This window comes from Anguilla rostrata, chromosome 2 (assembly GCF_018555375.3).
Source record: "Anguilla rostrata isolate EN2019 chromosome 2, ASM1855537v3, whole genome shotgun sequence".
Lineage (NCBI taxonomy): Eukaryota > Metazoa > Chordata > Actinopteri > Anguilliformes > Anguillidae > Anguilla > Anguilla rostrata.
Window position 1 is genome coordinate 9,728,913 of NC_057934.1, and position 21,647 is coordinate 9,750,559.

The window sequence follows — 21,647 nt, forward strand, 5'->3', positions numbered from 1 at the left end:
TCCTTACAAACACAGATCCCTGATCTCTCCAAAGTGTCAGTGAAGGAAAAAAGTAAATCTTCCATTTAATGTCAAAGTACAAATGTGGTCTGTAATTTAATCCAGGCCTGTGTATGTGTGAATGTATGGTGAATACTGTAGGTCGATTATCTCTTTAGATTTGCTAGGCTGATTGTGCCTGTGTGGAGATATGATAGATTGATTATGCCTGTCTGAGTAAGAGAAATAATAGATGGATTATGTCTGTGTGGAAATTAGCAGCTCAATGCAATCTCTAGCTTTTGATTGAGGTGTGCTTTGTTAGGGTTGGAGTGAAAACCTACAGGGATGGTAGAGCTCCAGGAAGAGGGTTGGGAACCATTGTGTTTGATTGTGCCTGTCTGAGGATATTCAGTAGGTCGATGATGTCACTGATGATGTCACAGAGGCTAACTCCATGCTGCTTCTGTTCTCCCAGTCCCAAATCCTGGAATCAAAGCTGTTTCCATGCCAACACATCACCTCATGAGAATACTCCTAGTCCCCCAGGTGACTCACAGAAATGTGTCATTTCCAGGATTTTGATTTAATTTGGGGATGAATGTTATTGTTACAAGATTTCAAGAAGAAAAGTAATACCAAGTCCATTACATCATTTATCGTCATGTTTTTAATCCATATCACGTTGAACATCTGAATACATTTCTTTCCACTCATCATCTATTAACATCATTCTACAGGTTCTAAAAATAAAAAGGTTATCCCTAAATAAATAAAAAATGCTCTTTGTCAAAACTTTGACGGCTTGTACATTTAGAGCATGACAGGCCGACCGTGTTCTTGGAGATCTACAGTCCTGTAGGTTTTCATTAAAATTTTACACACCTGATTCTACTAATTAGCAGCTCAGGGAGACCTCTAGCTGTTGAATGAGGTGCTTTGTTAGGGCTGGAGTGAAAACCTATAGGATGGTAGACCTCCAGGAACAGGGTTGGGCAGCCCTGATTTAAAGCATCGCTTTCATTCAGTGCACATTAGCATGAATGTAACGGTGAAGAAGATTCCACAGCCACTGCTGATTCTGGTAAGCAGAGGGTGGACTGCAGCAAGACGAGCTACACCTTGCAGGTAAGAGAGGGCCAGGTGTGACTGACACCTGTGGAGGGGTAGACGGGCTCAGCAGCATCGAGTACGAGGTGCATACATGATTGCAGCAAAAAAATCTTCTCATTACTCACTGGTTTAGCTTGTGTGGAAGTTTCAACTGCACAAGGTTTCAATAAAAAAAAGAAAAAAAAAAGGTTGATACATGGAAATCCACATATCTACAGATCTTTCATCCCTGGAATAGAGGGAGTAGGGTGTGGCTGTGAGTGGCTGAGGCACAGGGTGGTTTGGGCAGTGGACATGCTCTCTTTTGATTTGACCACTCCACCCTTGGTCTCCAACAGATTGTCTCCTGTTCTTTTACTGAGAATGGTATAGTCCTCATACAGCAGGAAGTGTTTTTGGAAAAACAAGATGGTTTAGCATCCATCCTTACTGTTAACCTGTAAACCCCCCCCCCCCCCCCAGAACAATGATCACACCAACCTCTTACAACCCCCCACCCCCAGACAAACACTACTATTTCATACGAGTTGGATAACTATTTAAATACATACAGATACAGTAACATTTTGAACGATACAAAAATAAAAAAATACTTTAGAACACACAGGAGCCCTCCTGTTAGTACATTACTAACCCCCGGGATAACTCCTGAGCACCTTGTGTTTAGATATTTCCTGGTGGAAGTGGTCAGATAAATACATCAACCAATCACACGCCACAATTTCTGTGCAAAACCACAAAACCTTTCCGCGTACTGAGGGAATGATAAGAACTTGATTGACAGCCCTCAGTTCACAATTGGTAGCACCAGATAGTGTAAAAAAATATATTAGGCACTTGCACATGTTAAAAGGCTTTTTGTAAAACATTGCAGCTGGGAAACCATGCAGCCAAATTCTTGATTTGATTGACAGTGTTCACACCTGCACCTGCTGTCACTTTCAGCTCAGTGTGTGCAAGAATGTAAACAAAGGTCCATATTCCACAGAATCATTCTACAGCAGCCAAAAATATAAATATGTCCAAAATCTGTGTACACCTTCACAGAGGATCAAAGCCTGGCTCCAACTGAGCACCAAGTTCTCGTGGACAATTCAATTACCACAGCTATTACACGCATATGGACATTGATTAGGTTCCTTTTGACAGGCAAGTTCTTACACAGCTATGACGTTACTGTAGACCATGCGTACTGATAATTAAGTACCTACTGATAGTTATTGAGTGATTATGGACAGTTTCTGTAATAATGAACAGTGAATGAATTACAGACAGAATGCGATTACAGACAGTTATGATATATAGATAGTACTGATAGTTATTAGGTCCTTCTTGACAGTCACAGAGAGATCGAAAGCACTTATAAACTGATTGTGAACAGTTATAAAGCGGTATTTGTGAGTTATTGCAGAGCACACCCACCCTGCAGCCCCGCCCCGCAGGGAGGGGCCTGCAGCACCGCGGTTTAGCGGGAGGAATATGTGAATGCAGCATATCAGGAAGAGGTTCGCAGCGGCCAGACGTTCGAGGCGTCGGAACGGGAAGCGGACTACGGCGGCCTTCCGGAAGCTTCTCTGTCAGAGGCACTTCCATATGAAAACACTGCGAGAGAGAACAGAGGACGCTCAGCTCGCCTGCTGGGCTCACCTAGCAGTTAACACCTGGCACAGCACCAGTACTTTTCTGTTTTAATGTTGAGAAATGTCATTATATTTCCGACGAAGGTAACATGTTTCGAGTATATTTTAGTACAGTTCATAGTGTAGTTATAGTATGTCCATAGTGGGTTACCTGTGGTCGTGGCCTCCGGTGCTGATGACGTACTTGTCGTCGTGGGAGAAGCGAATGTTGGTCACGTGAGCGGAGTGGCCGAAGTAGCGCTTGTGTTTGGCCTGCAGGGGGCGCACAGGAGTGCTGCATGACAAATGCTGTCCATGTAGAATGTGGAGACCTGCTGGTCCCTTAACCTCTAGGATGTTGGCAGATGGGAATTTATTGTGTGTGATTGCAGAAAGTTCCAGGGGAACTTTTTATGGTAAATTAATTTGTACACTAATAATATAGTTAAAAAAACCTTGGTGTTTATGATGTCATTTATAGCCAAGTCAGGCACGTTTTACATACAATACATGGCAAGTAATATCTAGACAAATGCACACACACACACATCATAGTTGAGTATGGCAGAGAGAGGCCAATTATGTACAGAGTAAAAAATCAAACAAAACTCATTAAACCTACTGAAGGCCTTCCTTACAATTTCAATTTTTTTCCAGTGTGCAATTAAATCAGTGTTGTTTGAATACTAAGGCAATGTTGAATGAATGTTGAAAGAATACTGCTCACAAATTTCTCGGTGCAGGGGAAGTCGAAGAGCTTGACCAGGCCGAAGTCGTCCCCGGTGGCAACGTTGAGCCCAGCATGCGACACGCAGGCACAGTTCACATCCGCCTTCTCTGAGTTCCGCGGCCAGATCCCAAGGACTTCATCTCCCAGAACACTGCAGGTCAGAGGTCACAGGTCACAGACAGCAGACCAATCCTCACCGTCTCTCTCTGTATCACTATAATATCAGACTCCAGCTCTAATCATCCTGCACAGACTCACAGACTGCACTGTATTGATTGCCCTCTGCCCACCTGATTGTTATCAGGGCCTCCAAGCACACAGTCTGGAAGAACCGTGTATATTTAAAAATAAATATTACTTAATGTCTTCATTTCTAATTAATACTTAATTGCTTAGTGTGGGCGGTAATTTACATTGCTTTTTGAAATGCATATTGGGATATGATAATTGGGTGGTAATTTGTCTGTGAAGAATTCAGAATAAAGGAGGGAGAGAGGGCAGAAAGGGAGAGAGAGCAGAGAGGAGAAAGAGAGAGAGCAAGAGAGAGTGAGCAAGAGAAAGAGAGAGAGAGCAAGACAGAGGGCGAGTGAGAGAGAGAGAGAGACTGGGGACTGGGAGTGGGGACTCACAGTCCTACGGGACTTGAGTTTTCTAACTCACCTGGTCCAGGTGGCCCAGGTGATCCTGTCGATGACGGTCTGCTCAGACACCGGCCTCCCTGTGGGCACCTCGTACACCTGCCGCCTGTAGGCCCCAGTGGACACCTGCAGGAACACGCCCACAGAGCTTATTACCATGACGACCGCACTTACCCTCCCCAGACAGGTTGCCTCATTAGAGCTTTAGAGCTGGGGCCTGTGGTCTCTGTCCAAGTACAGTACACCCCGACCAGGAATAAGCGCGTATAGATAATTAATGGATGGACGGAACACTGCTACCTGGATATACTTGCTGTCGGCACTGAAGTCCATCTGGATGACGAAGCTGGGCACGTCTTTACAGAAGCCGATGCGATTGAGGGCGGGGCCCAGCGTCAGGTCATAGAAATCCACCGTGCCCTCCAGCGCGCCCACCGCCAGCAGCCGGCCGTCCGGGCTGAACCTGGCGGGGAGACAGAGACGGGACGGGACCCCCTCACAACCTGGATACCTGCCCCCCTGATGGCTGAGATAACCCTCACCCCCAGTCCCCCTCAAACAAATCCCTCGGTCAGATACTTTATGTGAAGTAACTTTTAACCCCCTGGACACAGGTAATCCCCACAGAACTGCATACATCCTGACAGATTACTGGCACCTTAAAGACGATTTCTTTCACCAGGATCCAGCACTGAACTCATTGGATTGACTGCACTGTTGTGACCGCACTGCGTATTGGTTCAGTAACATTTGGATGCAGATTCTCATGGATCTGCAGGAGTGTTTTCATATTTTAAAAGCAGCTGAAGAGCTTCATGTATTCAAGGCCCTCCCCTTAGTGTCTCCTGCCCTTGCCCTGCCTGCCCGCCTGCTCACCCCTCACCACCCCTCACCATCCCCCCTCGGCATCCCCCTGCGCCCCACGCTCACCGGACGTCCTGCACGGGGACGCTGCGGTCCCGCTTCTTCCCCCAGACGGTGAGCGAGGCGACCATGAGGACGATGAACTCCCCGTTCTGCAGGCCGATGGACACCATCTCGCCCTCAGGGCTGTAGCAGGCGCACTTCGCCGGCTGGCCCAGGCTCACTTTATTCAGCAGTTTCTGAGGGGGGGGGGACACACGGGGGGGTCTGAGCAGCACAAGGACACAGACTCCCAGGCTATTTTTAAACCACAGCGGGGGGGTTAACAAGGCCTAATCCTGACTGCTGTGGTGTAAAAATACTGATCCCAAGGTTAAACAGCACAATCATTTCCCAGATCCACACTGCTTTTTGTTCAGAAAAAGTTGAGTTTAAACGCTCCCAGCTTTTAAAACAGTTCCTGGATGTCCCTTCGATGCTTACCTGGGGCATTCTTCTGTAACTTTGGCGGAACTTGTTTGGAACACTAAGCTTTTCTTAGATGGGGGAACATTCTCACCAGAATCAAATAGGAATTCTCTAGTGTTCTCAGGGTGAGCCACACCCCATGACTGACCCCTGTGGCCCCACCCATGGCCCCGCCCCTTCTCCTCACTTTGTCCGCCAGGTCCCAGATGCGGATGGTCCCGTCGTCGCTGGCAGAGATGAACGTGTCTTTGGAGGGGTGTGTGGCCAGGCCCCAGATCTCCCCCTGCATGTGCCCGTTCATCATGATGTTGGAGGCGGCGTTCTTCTCCCCCACCTCGATGATCTCACCATCCTTCGTCCCCACCAGGATCTTACCCTTCAGTATAAATGATGGGGAGGCCATGCAGTTAAATAAGATTCATCTTTAAGTGACAGGTTGAGCTGCATGTCATTGGTCAGAGCCATGCTGTGTTGCCTGTGATTGGCTGTGTAGCATGTGATTGGTCAGAGACAGACTGTGTTGCATGCGATTGGTCAGAGACAGGTTTTACCTTCCCCCGGCACACGGACCGCACATTCTCCACCGCCTGGCCGGTCTCCAGCTGGAAGGCCCGACAGCGCTTCATCTCCTGATCCCAGAGCTTCACTGCCCCGCCCTCCTTAGTCCTGAAGGAGACAAGCCTACCTCACTCAGAGCCCCGCCCACACCGATCACTGCTCCGCCCACACCTCCCACTGTCCCGCCCACACATCTCACTGCCCTGTCCACACACACGTGTTTGCTGGTTACTCACGGTCTCTCCTTGCCGCCGGTGACGATGAGGCCGTCTCTCAGCGTGGTGTACATGGTGAACACCGGGCCGGAGTGAGCTTTGGCCACCACGCGCACCAGGAAGTGATCCCGCCACACGAACACGTCCCCGTTTATGGCACCAGTGAAAGTCAGGTTATTCTGGGTAAAACAACACAGCACACTCAGCACACTTCCATAACACAATAACACAACACACTCAGAGCACTTTCCCAACACAATTACACAACACAGTAACACAGCACACTCAGCACACTTCCATAACACACTTACTCTCAGCACACTTCCCCAATACAGTAACACAACACACTCAGCACATTTCCAACAAGTCACACTCCACTCGCACATTCCACAACACATTACTAGCAACTTCCATACACTCTCAGCACACTTCCCCAATACAGTAACAAAACCATCACACTCCACACCTACCAGCACTCCAATACAGTAACACACTCACACTCAGCACACTTTCTTTTATTAGCCAGATGCTGTGTATATTTATATATACTGTATGATTTGACGAGAGGGACAGAGACGATGTCAGTCAGGGGAAATGCAGTGACAGAGATACTCACAGCACCAAAAGCCACAGACAGCATAGTCTGCATTTTGCCATCCTCCACAGAGCCGATCACCCCTTTTTTATACATGAGGGACCCCCCCGCCAGCGTCCAGAACTTTATGTGTTTGATCCCCACCGACACGAACTGCGTGTCAGAGTCCGGCCGGAACTCCACCACGAAGATCCGGTCCATGTGGCCCCCTTTACTGGTCACTTTGGCCCCTGAACAGTTACACAGAGAGAAATGGACTTACACAGTTACACAGAGCGAAATGAATTTGCACAGAGTAAAAGAGAGATAGAGGGAGGGCTACAGAGGGATAGAGAGACAGGTACAGAGGGATAGAGAGAGGAGTACAGAGGGACAGAGGACAAACTTAATTCAGGACTATTTGTTTTCAATTATTTGTTTATTTTTTATTCCTATTGTAGTGCTATGTGATAGATTTTTAAACTGCCCTTCATTTGACCAGTCATTTACTGTGACCTCCCAGGACAGGAAGTGACCTCGGGCCCACCTTCCTGCCAGCGCCAGACGGTCAGCAAGTGTTCTGGCTCCACCCCCACAGAGAGCAGCAGCTTGCCCGTGGCGCTGAAGTTGACGTAGCCGACGCCCTTCCCGTGCGAGCAGCGCAGGACGGACAGCGTCTGCTTGCTCGCGGCGTCCCACACGTGGATGCAGGGGGAGGTGCCTGCGGCATGAGAGGGGGCGGGGTTAACCATCACACGTCTCATAATGCAGGGTGTGCAGAGATGCACATGTCTCTACGGTGACAGTTTCCATGGACACAGAGAGCTTTTGCAGACAAGTGAATCAACTTGAAGTGAATCATTTGGCCCCTCCTTCTTCTGCTGGGGAGCCAATCACAAACAGGATATGATGGACAAATAAATGGACAATGCTTTGATGATGGATGTGGGAAAGAGCAGAAGATTAAGGGATGGAGAGATATCGGAATATAAAGGGGCATGCCAACTTGTTAGAACTGGGGTAACTACTCATAAACAACACTGGAGTAACTGCTCAGAAACAACACTGGAGTTACTACTGAGACACAACACTGGGGTAACTACTCAGACACAACACTGGAGTAAAAGTATATTCATGTTTTGTCAGTGAGATACATTTCATCTCATTTATACATGTACGTAAATTTTTTTTCATCCATATTAAATAATAGAAACATAAATAGAAACATTTCAGATGCCTCAAGCAAGAATAGGATTTAGGGTTAGAATGAGGGTTAGGGTTAGGATTAATATTTAGATTTGTTGTTAGGGTTAGACATACAGTAATTGTTAAAGCTGATGAAGGTTTTGGATTATGCTCAGTGTTTGGGGTTAGTTTTTGGTAATAGAACTTTTTTAATTTTTTCAAAGTATCACTGTTTCTTTATGTATTCTGATATTTTTTCAGTGAAATACATTTTTTCATAATAAATTAGTTCAACCATGTTTCCTTGTAAAAATTTTATTATTTTGAGTATATTTAATATAAAGAATTTATGTCTCTTACTACGTTCACTGTTAAAATATTAATGTTTCATGATTTAATTATGCTGAAATATTCTCAGAGCTAGTGATGATATTCTCATAACTCAAAAACCCTGGGGAAAAGGGGGAGGGGCCTAAGTCATGCGTAAACCAACTGGAAGCTGAGGGAATGAGGACTGAGAATGGGGCTATCTTACCTGGGAGGTCTGTGACATCACCTGTGATGTGTGGCCAATGAGAAATGAGGAAATGTCAAAAGAAAGCAGCTGGAGTAAGTCATTCATTTGTACACCTCGAGCACACAGAGCACAGCAGGAGAAAGGTCAAGCACTCAATGCAATGCAAACAGAAACACAGCAGAGCCCAGGACAAAACTAATGGTGAGAGCAGCATGTGGTTCACCAGTGAAAAGTGCCCCTGAGGAGCTGAGCTGAATGCAACAGCCTAGCAATAAAAGAAAAAGCATAAGCACAAGTAATTTACAGACTAGACTTCAACAGCAAAAATAGCAAAATTTGTATACTTGTTTTTGAAATAGTAATCATTTGATCAGACCCCCCAGGAATTTTAGTTTTCATTCCACTTCAATCAATCAATCAATCAATCAATGAAATAGTGCTTCAAAATAGTGCTGAATAAAGATTATCCCCTGATTGGAACGGATCTCAAATATAATGAACCTATGTTCTCCATGAGCACACCCACACACACATGTACACAGGGCCCTGGAGGCAGTGCACACACTCACCAATCTGTCCCGTCGCTATGACATTTTGGAATTTAGGGTGCTGATTGACAGTCAGACATAGGATGTCATCTGTGTGCTCCAGGTAGAAACTCTGGGTTCCTGAGGGCAGATTAGGGGAGGTAGGGGTGTCAGTGCAGTGGGGGAGGGGCGGTGACTTTTTCTGTATGTAATGTTTTTTTGTATTATTATTAACACATTTCATCAAGTTTCTTTTTACTTGATTCACACAGCAGCATGAAACTGTCTATAGCAGAAAATGCTCACAATAGCAAATGGCTAATGAAATGCTTGTTAGTCACAATTAGGGACTAAAGGCTAAACTGGAAGGCCTGAATGCCCCTTTGCTCACTCAGACTGAACAGTCCCCTTAGCCTCTCAGTCATGGATACCCCTGTAGCTCGGACGTTTATGTGCAGAGTTAATTATCTTCCCCTGAACTTCCTGCCACGCAGGAAGAGAGCGTTTAATAGTGGACGTACCCATGGAGAGGTTCTGCACCACGGCGGCCGCCGCGGTGTGGAAGATGATGTCAGCGCCATCGTTGAGGTAATGCAGGTTGTTGCGACAGTCGAAGCCCCGGTACCCAAACACGTGATCCAGCACCAGGTCCTGCAAACGGACCGCAGGGAAGAACCGGGTCAAACACAGGACAGGCAGGGATGGGCCCAATCATAACACAGGACAGGCGGGGAAGGGGCCGGATTAGAACACAGGACTTTCACAAGTACGCATTTAACATACAACCCTCTCCAAAGCAACAACGAAGTAAATACAAACCAAGGACAATTGAATGACATACACCCTGAAATATAGTCCACGAAACTTGAGTATTATGCACAGTGATGATGCGTACACACAACCCTGCAACATGACTTTTATTAAAGAGCTGAATGTACTTAAATGAGAAGCGGGTCCGACAGACCTCCACCATTTTATTCTTCTTCGTGACGTTGTTCTTCTGTAGTTTTTCAGGCAATGGGGCACCTCTGCTAACTGGGGGCCGGCTGCATACAACATAATGAATTTTAATTAATGAAAAATAAATCAATAATAATAATAATAGGGATAGGGGAATAATAATAAAAAGGGATGTCAAACATATGTATAATAAGCAGCAGCCGGTACATTTTGTGTTTGACAGGAATGTAGGTTACGTACCATACAGCTATAAAAGCTCCAACAGAGACAACACAGTTTAGCCATGTAGGATGAGTCTTAAACCTGTCTTTAGAACTGTGAGTAAGTCTGCGATTAAGACTGTAAATAAACCTGTGATTAATACTGTGAGTAAACCTGGGATTAAAACTGTAAATAAACCTGTGATTAATACTGTGAGTAAACCTGGGATTAAAACTGTAAATAAACCTGGGATTAAGACTGTGAGCAAATATGGAATCAACAGTGAGTAAACCTGGAATTAAAACTGCGAATAAACCCTTGGATTAAGACAGAGTTAGATAGTAAAATACATTTTTCATAAATTAAAACAAATTTCCATTTTTGAGATGATCATTTTCAAATTATTTTTCATTCATCTTAATAAAAAAAATCTAGGGCTGGAAATAGGGTTCAGAGTTACAATTAGAGTTAAGGTTATGAAAATTGGGTTGAATTATGAGGTTAGTGCATTTTTGCAAATAAAACTACAGAATTATGTATTTTGGTATTTGTTTCAGTGAAATGCATCTTTCATAATAAAAAACTTCCAAATGAATTGATTATATATCGTTTTTCACCCATCCTAATTTTTTGAGTGCCTCAAAAAAGCACTAGGTGGCAGCAACACGCAACTGAAACTATCAAAAACAAACCACTTGAACATTTCATTTTAGATGACTAGCCTCATAGACTATTTTATTTCAATAATACAATATAAATGAAATATCATATTAACATATCATATCAGTGAGTCACTGATAGCTCCACCCCTTCTTTAGTTTCAGGAAGAATGAAAGCAGCCTTTAGAAGAGTTCTGGTGTTACTGTGCAGTGGACTGTATCAGGACACGGTAGCATGAATGACCTAATCTCTATGGATACATCTGACAGACAGCACAGGTGCATTGTGGGACTGAACACACCTCTCCTCCGGCAGGGCCTCCTTTTGCTGGTGGTGGGGTTTGGTACCAGTCATCTGCCGGATGTTTTCTGCATAGATCTTAGAGACGTAGTCCGTCACCTTCTCCCGGGCAACGTCACTGTCATACCCTACAAATAAACAGCAGTCAGTCTCCTAGGGACCTGTATCGTGCACAAACACACCTCTCTGTCTCTCTCATTAACCTGCATATACACCTGATACTATCCTAGGCACACACCTGTTACTATCCTATACAGGCACACACCTGTTACCATCCTAAACCAACCGGCACATACCTGTTACTATCCTATACTTACATACACCTACCACCATCCTAAAACTTGCACACTCACACACCTCTCTCTCACTCATACACACTTCTACACATGCACACACATACACACACCTTTCAGTCCCAGGTAATCAGTCAGAGATCCACTCTTTCCAGTGAGTTCAGCTTACCGCCGTCCTCCTCGGCGTCGTCGTCGGACTCCTCGCTGTCCACGGGTTTGTTCTCACGGTTTCCCCCTCCCCCCGGCTCCCGCGCCCAGATCATCAGCGCCGTGTCGGCCCCGCCCACCGTCAGCAGCGAGCCGTCGTCCTGCGACCAGCGCACGTTGGTCACATGGGCGCTGTGGCCCACGTACCGTTTAAACTTGGCATGCAGCCCCTGCAGAGACAGCGAAATTACATTAAACTACATAAAACTATACTACACTACATTACACTACAATACACTGCATTACACTAAACTACACTGTACTACATTACACTAAATTACACTACATAACACTAAAATACACTACACTACATTACTACTACACTACTAACTACCTACAATACACTACAATACACTACACTACATTACACTAAACTACACTGTACTGTACTACACTACATTACACTAAGTTACACTGTACTACACTACACTACATTACATTACACTATACTACACTACATACCACTACACTATTTCATTACACTACATTAGACTACACAAAATGTCATAGACTACATTACATTACACAATATTACATTATACTACAATACATTAGACTACATCACACTATGCTACATTACATTGCACGGCATTAAATTACATAAATGACACTACATTACAGTTTACTAAATTTTATTATTATTTGAAGATTTAGGCATTTAGCAGAAACAATGCCGAAAACCAATAGTAGTAGCCAGTACATAAATCTACAGCATCACCCGATCTGCTCTAAATCTCTAATCTGTGATCTCACCTTCACGGGGTAGGTGAACAGCTTGACAAAGCCAAAATCATCGCCGGTGGCCAGGAGCGTGCGCTCCCGGGTGAGGGCGGCGGCGTTGACGTCGCTGTGGGGGGCCCAGATCCCCTCGCAGGTAGGCCCCAAAACCGAGGTCCAGGTGGCCCACTCCACCTTCTCCACCTGTGTGGGAGAAAGGAATGTTCATTCACCTGATTACTCACAGCACAGACTCTATAAACGGCCCAGATGTTGAGCTCTGGTGCTCCCCCCCGTCCCCTTTACTTCTCCTCTGCAGAAGGATCCAGATGCTAACAGGGATTTCCTCAAACGTTCCTTAAAGAGTCAATCCTTTGTGAGAAAAAATTTCTATAGGAAAGATTTTTTGCTATATCATTGTTTTATGACAACTGTATTGATTGGCATTTTTAAATCATGATTGGCTGAATATTCGTAGTGTAAATTCTGTGTTTCCCACCTCTGTGGATGGGATCGTTTGCCTCTTCCCTCTTGGGGCTTCAAAGAATAATTGCTCTTTGGCACCTGAATTGACTTGAAGTAATTTACCTGCATTTTAGAGTGAAACAACAACAAAAATGGCAATTTCATATCATGATAAAAATAAATAAAATCATTTCTGTTATTACAAATTATTATTTCTTATTTTATATTATCTATCTATTTTTTTTATCTATCTTTAATACCACAAAAATATTCTGTAATTTTACAGCCATGGCTTTCCCATCCATGGAGTATTATATTACATAACACAATAAGAAATAATAGAACGTAACATAGCATAACATAGCATAATATAACATAGCATAACATAGAGCATAGCATTACATAACATAAATAACATAAAACACAGCACAACTAGTGACTGTGACTGACCCCTCTGCCACACGCAGACCAATCAGACGCCTCTGAATGACCCCTCTGCTTCACACAGACCAATCAGATGCCTTACCACGGGTATCCCAGTCGATGTGTCTGATGTAGCTGGACGCCCCCTTACAGATGCCCACCCTCTTGCTGGTCAGCACGTTGTAGATATCCACAAAAGAGTCATGAGATGCCACCGCCAGGTATTTACCAGAATCTGGGAGCCAGAAATGAGAAAAACAGCTTCTCCCTCAGTGACAGATTATAGGTTTGGCTGAATGGATATCGATAATCACTTTGCCTTTGCTTGTAGATACTTATGTTTCCTGGATCTTTATTTAGACACATCACTAGTGGTGCCTAGACACAAATGGTAGCATGCTAAAGTCTGGAGATTATACTTTCACAGCCAAGAGAATGAGTGAACCAGAATAATACACGTTACCACAGTGCTTCTGTAATGTTGTGCTAAGGTTAGTCTTGTTGGCACAATGTTGCAGAAAGGTTAAAGTAATGTTGGGTCAGAGAGACAGGAAGGGGAGGAGCTACCTGGTGAGAATCTGACATCAGAGATGATATCCCTCCTGTGATGGAAAGACACCATGTCCTCCAGCGTGTCAGCGTTCACCACCAGGAAGCTGCCGTCATTTAGCCCCACTGCTAGGGCCTTCCCATCCGGGGAGAAGGCACAGCATCGTCCACCTGAAACACACACACACACACACACACACACACATACGCGCACATGCACACAGACACATTTAAAATTGTAGAGAAGAGCTACAGTGGGATATTTGAAACATAGAAGGCAGCTAAGGGTTGAACTAGATAAAAAAGTGTGAGTGGTGATTGTCCTACACATTGGGGTATGTGTAAAAGACCATATAAGGCAAAGAGGCGTGTCAGTGGGTGTGGTACCTCGCTTGAGCTTGCGCACGGCAACCATGCGGTGATTGGCTGAGAGCTCCCAGATGCGAAGGGTCTTGTCGTCGCTCACCGTGGAGCACATGGGGAGCAGCGGGTGAGCCGCCAGACCCCAAACCTCCCCCTCCATGTGACCCTAAAATACAGCCGTCAATCAAACCCCTGACCCCTCCCACAAATCTCTCCTTCCATATGATTCTAAAACACAGCCCTCAATAAAACTCCTGAACTCCCGCCCAAATCTCATCCTCCATGTGACCCCAAGCAGAAGCACTCACTCTCACATGCCCGCGCAGAAGCACTCGCACACACACCTGTACCAGCAGGGTCATCGGGCCGCTCTTGTCAATTTCCAGGACCTCCCCGTTCTTGGTGCCCACCAGGATGCGTCCGTGGCCCAGAGTGATGGCCCTCACAGCGGGGTTATCCTCCAGCAGCAACCCTGCAGGTACAAACAGCGCAAACAGCAACCATCATAAACTGAGCATCCACAACCGAAACACCACCTAAGAACTCTTACACAGCCCATCCTCCCAGGTCTCTGCAGATCTCACCAGCACACCCCTCGGCATGCAAACATTACCAACATTAACATCATTGGACAAGGAGAGTTGTGACATCACATGCCATCATTGCCGACACTTCTCCATATTACCTGGTTTCTAAATGCCAACAGGAGTGCACAGAGACCATTGGTAATTACAGGGGAGTCCAGCAGGGGGCAGCACAGGACAAGGAGCAGGCTGTGAGCTCACGCACCCTTGGACGCAGGGGTCAGTGCCAGTCTCTTGATGGCGTAGGTCTTCAGGCAGCGCTCGAACATGTCGTCCCACAGCTCCACCACTCCGTCTTTTCCTCCTGTAACAAAACCCTGCAGGGAAGGAGAGGCTGCTGACTGTGCTTTGGGTACAGACTCAGCGCCTGTGTTAACTGTGCTTTCAGTACAGTCTGTGTTAACGACCATCAGTACGGAGCCCATGTTATCTGTGCTCTCTGTACAGAGATAGTGCTATCTGTGCCCTCGATACAGAGCCTGTGTTAACTGTGCCTTCATTACAAAGCCTGTGTCAACTGTCCTTTCATTACAGCCTGAGTTAACAACAATCGGTACAGAGCCTGTGTTAGCTGTGTTCTCATTACAGAGCCTGTTTTAGCTGTTCCTTTAGTGCAGAGCCTATGTCATCGCCTTTGTCTAGCCCCAAGCAAAGACTTCCAAAAACTGTTCAGAAGGGGACTGTGTCCTTGTTTAATTTTGCCTGTCCAGGTCTGCAGTGGGACTGAATATGGCTGTGGGCCACACCCAGCAGGGCTTAGCAAGAAGCTTTCAAAATCTGCAAGCAATCCAGCTGAGTGCTTCATAACTTCAGCTCTTATTAAAGAGAGTGGCTCACGTTTCTGCAAAACAGCCCCTTAAGGAATACAGCATGACCAATACTGTAACTGAGGCGCTTTTGTTTTAGTTACACTTCAAAAATGCAAAGCTCATTCAAACTTTTGTCTCAGAAGTGCAATTTACAATGCTGTGCATTTGGAACTAACTCATTATCCATTCTCTTAAGTTCCTGATACTGCCACTGCAATTATATACACAAACAGGAGGAGCAGAGAATTTATAAAGAAGCACCAATATTCTCAAGTGTGTTTGTCAGCTTTTATTTTATATTGTGGTGAAAGCTCATGTGGTAGTTAATTGAATAATCTATACTTTTAATTTGTGGATTAAAATTGATTTTCTAAACTGAACGTATTGCTGACATTCACTAATCAGATATGAGAAAATGTAAGCTGTATGAAGCATAGTTTAGATAAAACTTTAGAATAACTTGCCAATGAGTCGATCAGATAACTGGTACACTTAAAACAAGCAAAAATAAATAACAGGTTGAAAACAGTGATTGGTTCATTTCTGTCCCCCCATTCGCAGCTGAACCCAGCTCTGAGGCTCTGTTTTGGCACTGCTCAGTGGCGCCCCCTACCTTGTCCAGAGAGTACATGGCGAACACGGGCCCATCGTGGGCTTTGACAGTCTTCACCAGCTTGATGTCCTTCCAAATGAACACGTCCCCCGTGGCTCCGCCCGAGAACACCAGCTCCTCCGCCCGCCCGTAGCACGCCGACATCATCGTCTCCAGCTTGCCCAGGTTCCCGAAGACCCCACGTTTAAATGTCAGACCCCCGCCTAAAAAAGATCCACCATTTAAAACCTCACAACCCCCAACACCCACCTACAAAATATATTAACACAAAACCTCAGACCTCCTTTTAAAATATAACAATTTAAAACCTGAGCTTCAAGGCATAAGAATTACTTAAAATCATAAAGAGACCCAGGTCTGCCACCCACACAAACAAACCAGGGATGTAAATGATTAGGTTGGGGGCATTTTATGGAAAAGGGCACCACTGGTAAGCTGGACCCTTATTCGCTGTAGGCAAAAAGGCACCCCCATGTTTAATTGCTTGTGTTTGTGCAGGAATGTGTGTGTATGCGTATGTGCTTGCATGTGTGTGTGAACTTGCATGCATGCGTGTGTGTGCGTGGGGGGTGAATAACCACTCTTGTTTGTGCAGAAATCTGATTAGAAGAGGACCAGTACCTGTGTGCTGCCAGAACTTGATGTGCTTCACGCCTACGGTGACCAGCTTGTCCATCCGAAACGGGTTACTCTTCACCACAAACAGCTTGTCCTTGTGTCCCCTGGGGTCAGACAGACAGACAGACAGACAGACACACCATGTATAATTCAGACAGAGGTTTAACCTGCAGTCAGGTGCGTCTCTACAGGCTGACGTGTATTACCTTGCGGTCGCCAGCTTCTCGCCCTTCTTCCAGTCCCATATCGCTATCATGTGACCGTCATCGATTCCAATCGATATCAGGTTCTTCCCGTCAGCTGCAGGGCAAGACATAGCAAAACACTCACGGCACAGGCACACACAGCGTGCCCGCAGGCTTTAGCGCAGTGCTAACCAACCCTGTTCCTGGAGATCTACCGTCCTGCAGGTTTTCATTTCAACCCTAATTTGGCACACCTCGAGGAGACCTCTAGCTGTTGGATGACGTGTGCTTTGTTAGGGTGGGAATGGAAACCTACAGGACAGCAGATCTCTAGGAACAGGGCTGAGGTACCACTGCTGTAGCATTACACTTACCCTTTCTCACCTGCACAGGTGTGAAAACAGAGCACTGTTACGAAGGCAGCGGGGATCTCAAACACCTGCCCTGGAGGCTCACGGTTTCTGCTGGTTCTCAGTCTGCTTCAACACTTAATTGCTTCATTTAAAGATACTAATTTGCTGAAGAGTACACAGACCTTGGCTGTTGATTTGAAAGGAAATCCCAAAAACATACAGACACTGCTGCCCTCCAGGACTGGAGTTTGAGATCCCCGCAGGACTGGAGTTTGATATCCCCTGTGGGACTGGAGTTTGATATCCCCTGCGGGACTGGAGTTTAAGATCCCAGCAGGACTGGAGTTCGAGCTGCTGAGCACTCCTCACGATGTCCTCCTCCACTGAGGACATTAATCATTAAACCACCTTGGAGCAGCTGGGAAGTCCCATCTGTATGCAAATGTGCGTTTGGGAGGCCGACGCGGCACCCAAGTGAATAATATTCGGCACACATCTGTTAAATCAGACAGACTGTAAGATAACCCTCATCCACCTCTCCCACCACTATATGGGACCAGGCAGGAGGAACATGTCATTTGCATAATTACAGCATAATGAATAAAAATGAAATATTATCATTTTAATTGGAGATATAAAACGCTTTAAAGGAGCTAATAAAAGAACAATACAGACAGAAATCATTGTCTTGTGACTATTTGTAATTGATCTGTACAGCTCGCTGATTCGTCCCCTGAATTTTTAAAATGGTGACACTTAACATGGTTCTAACCCCAGGATTGATAAATATCAGCCAATCAATCTTCACTTCCTACTGCTTAACAGCAAAATAAATAATAACAAAAAAGTCCTCAAAAACAGGGTGGTGATGAGCCAGTAACAATAATAATAAAAATTAGGTGGTGCAGCACTTTTACCTGTGAACTCCAGTGCACACACCCCTCTCTGGTGATGGCCCTTCAGGAGTGATAAGCACTTGAGGCTCTGGATGTCCCAGATGTGGATAGCAGGATCCCGTCCCACCTGAACACACACACACACACACACAATTTCAGTTCCATTCTATTTAAAAAGTGATTTTTGTCTTCAGCTGAAGGACTCCATTGCAGAAAAAGCACATTGGACAAACGTCACAATACATAATAACACATAATTTATGATTATACTGTTGATCTCACGCTCACATTCTTATTTGCATTGAAATGTGAATCTGAAGTGGGGATAAAGAAAACAGTTAAAAATCAGGTCTCATAGAGGCAGCCATTTTGGCTCTACCTGCCCGGTTGCCACATAGTCCTTGAGCGGGTGCACGGCCAGGCTGAGGATGTCGTCGTCGTGGCCCAGGTAGAAGCGCTGCGAGTGCTGCTGCCGGTTGTAGACGACGGCCACGGCCGCCACATGGTACACCACCTCCCCCGTCTGCGTGTAGAACAAGTTATTCCTACAGTCCCAGCCGCGGTACCTGCAGGGACACATGCGTTAGCATTAGCACCTAGCCCCAGTACCCACAGGGACCCACACACTTTAGCACTTCAGTGCTGTTGGCTATGCTAGCGTTGTGTGTAACTCAGCGCTGTTTGCACTGTTAGCATCGCGTGTATCTTAGCGCTGTTTGCTATATTAGCATGGTAGCATTGCACGTATCGCAGCACTGTTGGCTATGTTAGCATTGTGCATAACTCCTGTATCAATACGTAGCGCTGCCATCTCACCCGTGGACAAACTGAAGCCGCAGCCTCTCCTCTGGAGCCTTCTGCCGTGTGAGTGAGCTGAGCAGCTGCTTCTGTTCCCGACCCTGCTGCTTCAGCTGGGGGAGGTCCTCCTTATACACCTGCCAGAACCACAGTCACAGTCCTTATACACCCACCAGAACGCCAATCACAGTCCTTATACACCTGCCAGAACCACAGTCACAGTCCTTATACACCTGCCAGAACCACAGTCACAGTCCTTATACAACTGCCAGAACACCAGTCACAGTCCTTATACACCTGCCAGAACCACAGTCACAGTCCTTATACAACTGCCAGAACACCAGTCACAGTCTTTATACACCCAGCAGCACCACAGTCTCAGCCCTTACAGTCCTTATACACTTGCCAGAACCACAGTCACAGTCCTCATAAACCTGCCAGGACCAGAGTCAGAGTCACCACACCTGCCCCAAAGTCACAGTCACCACACCTGGAACAGGGCACCTACACCTACAACATGCTGTACATAGGGACTGGGGCAGGGCTAATATAATTCTGGCCACCGGCTCTGAAACAGAAAGCTAAATGGCCAATTAGCTGTGAAGATGATCAGCACTTTTCCATATGGTTACCATGTATTACAGCTGCCAAATGGGAAACAGACCCTGACATCACGAATAGAGAATAGGATCCCAATTTTAAGGACCCCCCAGGAGGTGTTGCCTGTACCTGCCGCTCATAGCTCATCTGGGCCTCTTGCTCGATGTCTGAGTCCAGCTCTGGGACATCTGATAGGTCAGAGTCCGACGCCTCACTGTTGGAGTCAGCATACCCCTCTGGGGATGGGAATGGGTTGGAGCATAGGGGTGGAGCAGAGTGGTGGGGAAGACGGGCGGGGCAGAAGGGGTGGATCAGGGGGGTGGAGCAGATGGGTATGGCAGAACAGAGGGGCAAGGGGGCAAAAGAGGTGGGATACACCTTTGAGACACTGGAATCAGGGCTGGAGGTTCTGTCAGTTCAGGAAATTAACTTAAATTCCATAAATTAATTGAAAAATCCCCATAACAGATGCTCAACTCTGCTGGCAGCATGAATGTCTTATGGGATTGGAGCAGGTCCTTCATTATCTGGGCTCTATTGCATATTAAGAGAACAACAACAATAATGACAACGTTGTCTATTTGCAATCATTTTAATTGTATATTTAACCATTGGGACTCAGATGTAAAGTAAGCATTATGGATCCTAACGGACTGTCTGTAGAGGAGAAACACAATGTGTCATATGAGAGTAACTGTACGGGACGTCCCGGTCACCTTGGAGAAGTGGCTCCAGTATCCCATTCATCACCCCCTCGGGCAGAAACCTCCACTGGAACAGGGCGTGGTCAGCCCCGCCCGTGCTCAGGAGCCACTGCAGGTCATGTGACCAGCGCACATTGGTCACATGGGCAGAGTGTCCGATGTACCTTTTGAATTTTGCCCCTGCGAGCAGTAACATCAACCTTATTACTTCAGTACAGTAATATTAACATTATTTATTCAGCACAGTAACATTAGTGTTAATATTCAGTACAAAAATGTAAAAAATGTGAATAATTATATGTATGAATGAATGAAAGCCCACACCTTTCCTCAGTCCGGGGAAGCGGAAGAGCTTGACCAGGCCGAAGTCGTCCCCGCTGGCCAGCACGCCGCTGCTGTAGTTGGCGTCCAGGGAGTTGATGTCGTAGAGGTGTGAGTATTTGGGCCAGATGCCGCTGACCTCGGGCCCGATCACGCAGGTCCAGGAGACCCAGTGGACCCCCTTGAGCTCCTCTTTAATGGTGACGCATTTACCAGCTGCAGGTGGAAGGGGCAGACAGAGCTCTCTCATTAGCAGAGCTCATAGACTGTGCTGCGCATTTCAAGTGCATTTTACTACACACACAGTCTGCAGGTCCCCAAAGGCCACTACACATATTGTTAACAGAGACAAAAACACTGAGACACATACTGAGGAGACCCTGGTGATGGCTAAGGCCTGCGAGCACTCTGACCTGCTCATACGAACACAGGATAACTCATCATTTTAATGACGGCAGCACATCAGGACGACTGAAGGAACACTCGGCAAATATATGTGAGTATTTCTGTTATCAATTCAAGGTCCTTTAATTCTCCTTCAGAGCTAGGTGATAAATGCAGGTCTAATTAGCACTAATCATCTGATTTATGTGCAAAGGCTTTTTTCAGAGTGTCTCCACGGTGGAGCCCCTTAATCTGATAGAATAAAAACCAACCCCGTGCGTGTGTGTGTGTGTGTGTGTGTGTGTGTGTGTGTGTGTGTGCGTGTGTGTCTGTGTGTGTGTGCGTGCGTGTGTGTGTGTGGCTGGCCTGTGCGCTCTTGGATGCAGCAGTGTGTTCAGGCTGCTTGGCTGTGTTTCCTGACCTTGCTGCTTATCACAGCCTGCCAGACTGTCCATTTAACATGCTGGTGAAATGCTGGGAGGACAAACTCACAAACCCAGGTACGATATCACTTTATCCACTGTGAGAGAAAATTTATATTTGTGTGTTTTTCTTTTTATCCATTAACCTTTTAACCATTAATAATTGTTAAGGTTTACTCCTTTTTCTGAGATAACAGGAAATTGTTGTTTTTGCCAAATCTGAAAATATCATGAG

General features: G+C 45.9%; 1 protein-coding gene across 1 annotated transcript in view; it reads right to left on the minus strand.

Annotated features, from left to right (window-relative positions):
* Window positions 1-115: 115 nt before the first annotated feature.
* LOC135249568 (echinoderm microtubule-associated protein-like 6) overlaps window positions 116-21,647 on the minus strand; it is a 35,670-nt gene continuing 14,138 nt past the window's right edge. Inside the window, exons 10-42 of the mRNA XM_064325178.1 lie at window positions 20,610-20,822; window positions 20,298-20,465; window positions 19,711-19,817; window positions 19,000-19,118; window positions 18,563-18,749; window positions 18,205-18,310; window positions 16,956-17,049; window positions 16,753-16,853; window positions 16,132-16,334; window positions 14,915-15,026; window positions 14,470-14,597; window positions 14,150-14,291; window positions 13,781-13,933; window positions 13,317-13,448; window positions 12,825-12,913; window positions 12,362-12,529; window positions 11,571-11,778; window positions 11,110-11,236; window positions 9,952-10,033; window positions 9,509-9,638; window positions 9,030-9,128; window positions 8,479-8,499; window positions 7,306-7,479; window positions 6,801-7,009; window positions 6,206-6,363; window positions 5,963-6,077; window positions 5,599-5,787; window positions 5,010-5,182; window positions 4,380-4,542; window positions 4,102-4,205; window positions 3,439-3,592; window positions 2,884-2,984; window positions 116-2,694 (exon numbers count right to left, since the gene is read on the minus strand). Coding sequence (XP_064181248.1) covers window positions 2,670-2,694; window positions 2,884-2,984; window positions 3,439-3,592; window positions 4,102-4,205; window positions 4,380-4,542; window positions 5,010-5,182; window positions 5,599-5,787; window positions 5,963-6,077; window positions 6,206-6,363; window positions 6,801-7,009; window positions 7,306-7,479; window positions 8,479-8,499; window positions 9,030-9,128; window positions 9,509-9,638; window positions 9,952-10,033; window positions 11,110-11,236; window positions 11,571-11,778; window positions 12,362-12,529; window positions 12,825-12,913; window positions 13,317-13,448; window positions 13,781-13,933; window positions 14,150-14,291; window positions 14,470-14,597; window positions 14,915-15,026; window positions 16,132-16,334; window positions 16,753-16,853; window positions 16,956-17,049; window positions 18,205-18,310; window positions 18,563-18,749; window positions 19,000-19,118; window positions 19,711-19,817; window positions 20,298-20,465; window positions 20,610-20,822 — 4,454 coding nt within the window. The 3' untranslated portion in view covers window positions 116-2,669. The remainder of the gene's footprint in view (window positions 2,695-2,883; window positions 2,985-3,438; window positions 3,593-4,101; window positions 4,206-4,379; window positions 4,543-5,009; window positions 5,183-5,598; window positions 5,788-5,962; window positions 6,078-6,205; window positions 6,364-6,800; window positions 7,010-7,305; window positions 7,480-8,478; window positions 8,500-9,029; window positions 9,129-9,508; window positions 9,639-9,951; window positions 10,034-11,109; window positions 11,237-11,570; window positions 11,779-12,361; window positions 12,530-12,824; window positions 12,914-13,316; window positions 13,449-13,780; window positions 13,934-14,149; window positions 14,292-14,469; window positions 14,598-14,914; window positions 15,027-16,131; window positions 16,335-16,752; window positions 16,854-16,955; window positions 17,050-18,204; window positions 18,311-18,562; window positions 18,750-18,999; window positions 19,119-19,710; window positions 19,818-20,297; window positions 20,466-20,609; window positions 20,823-21,647) is intronic.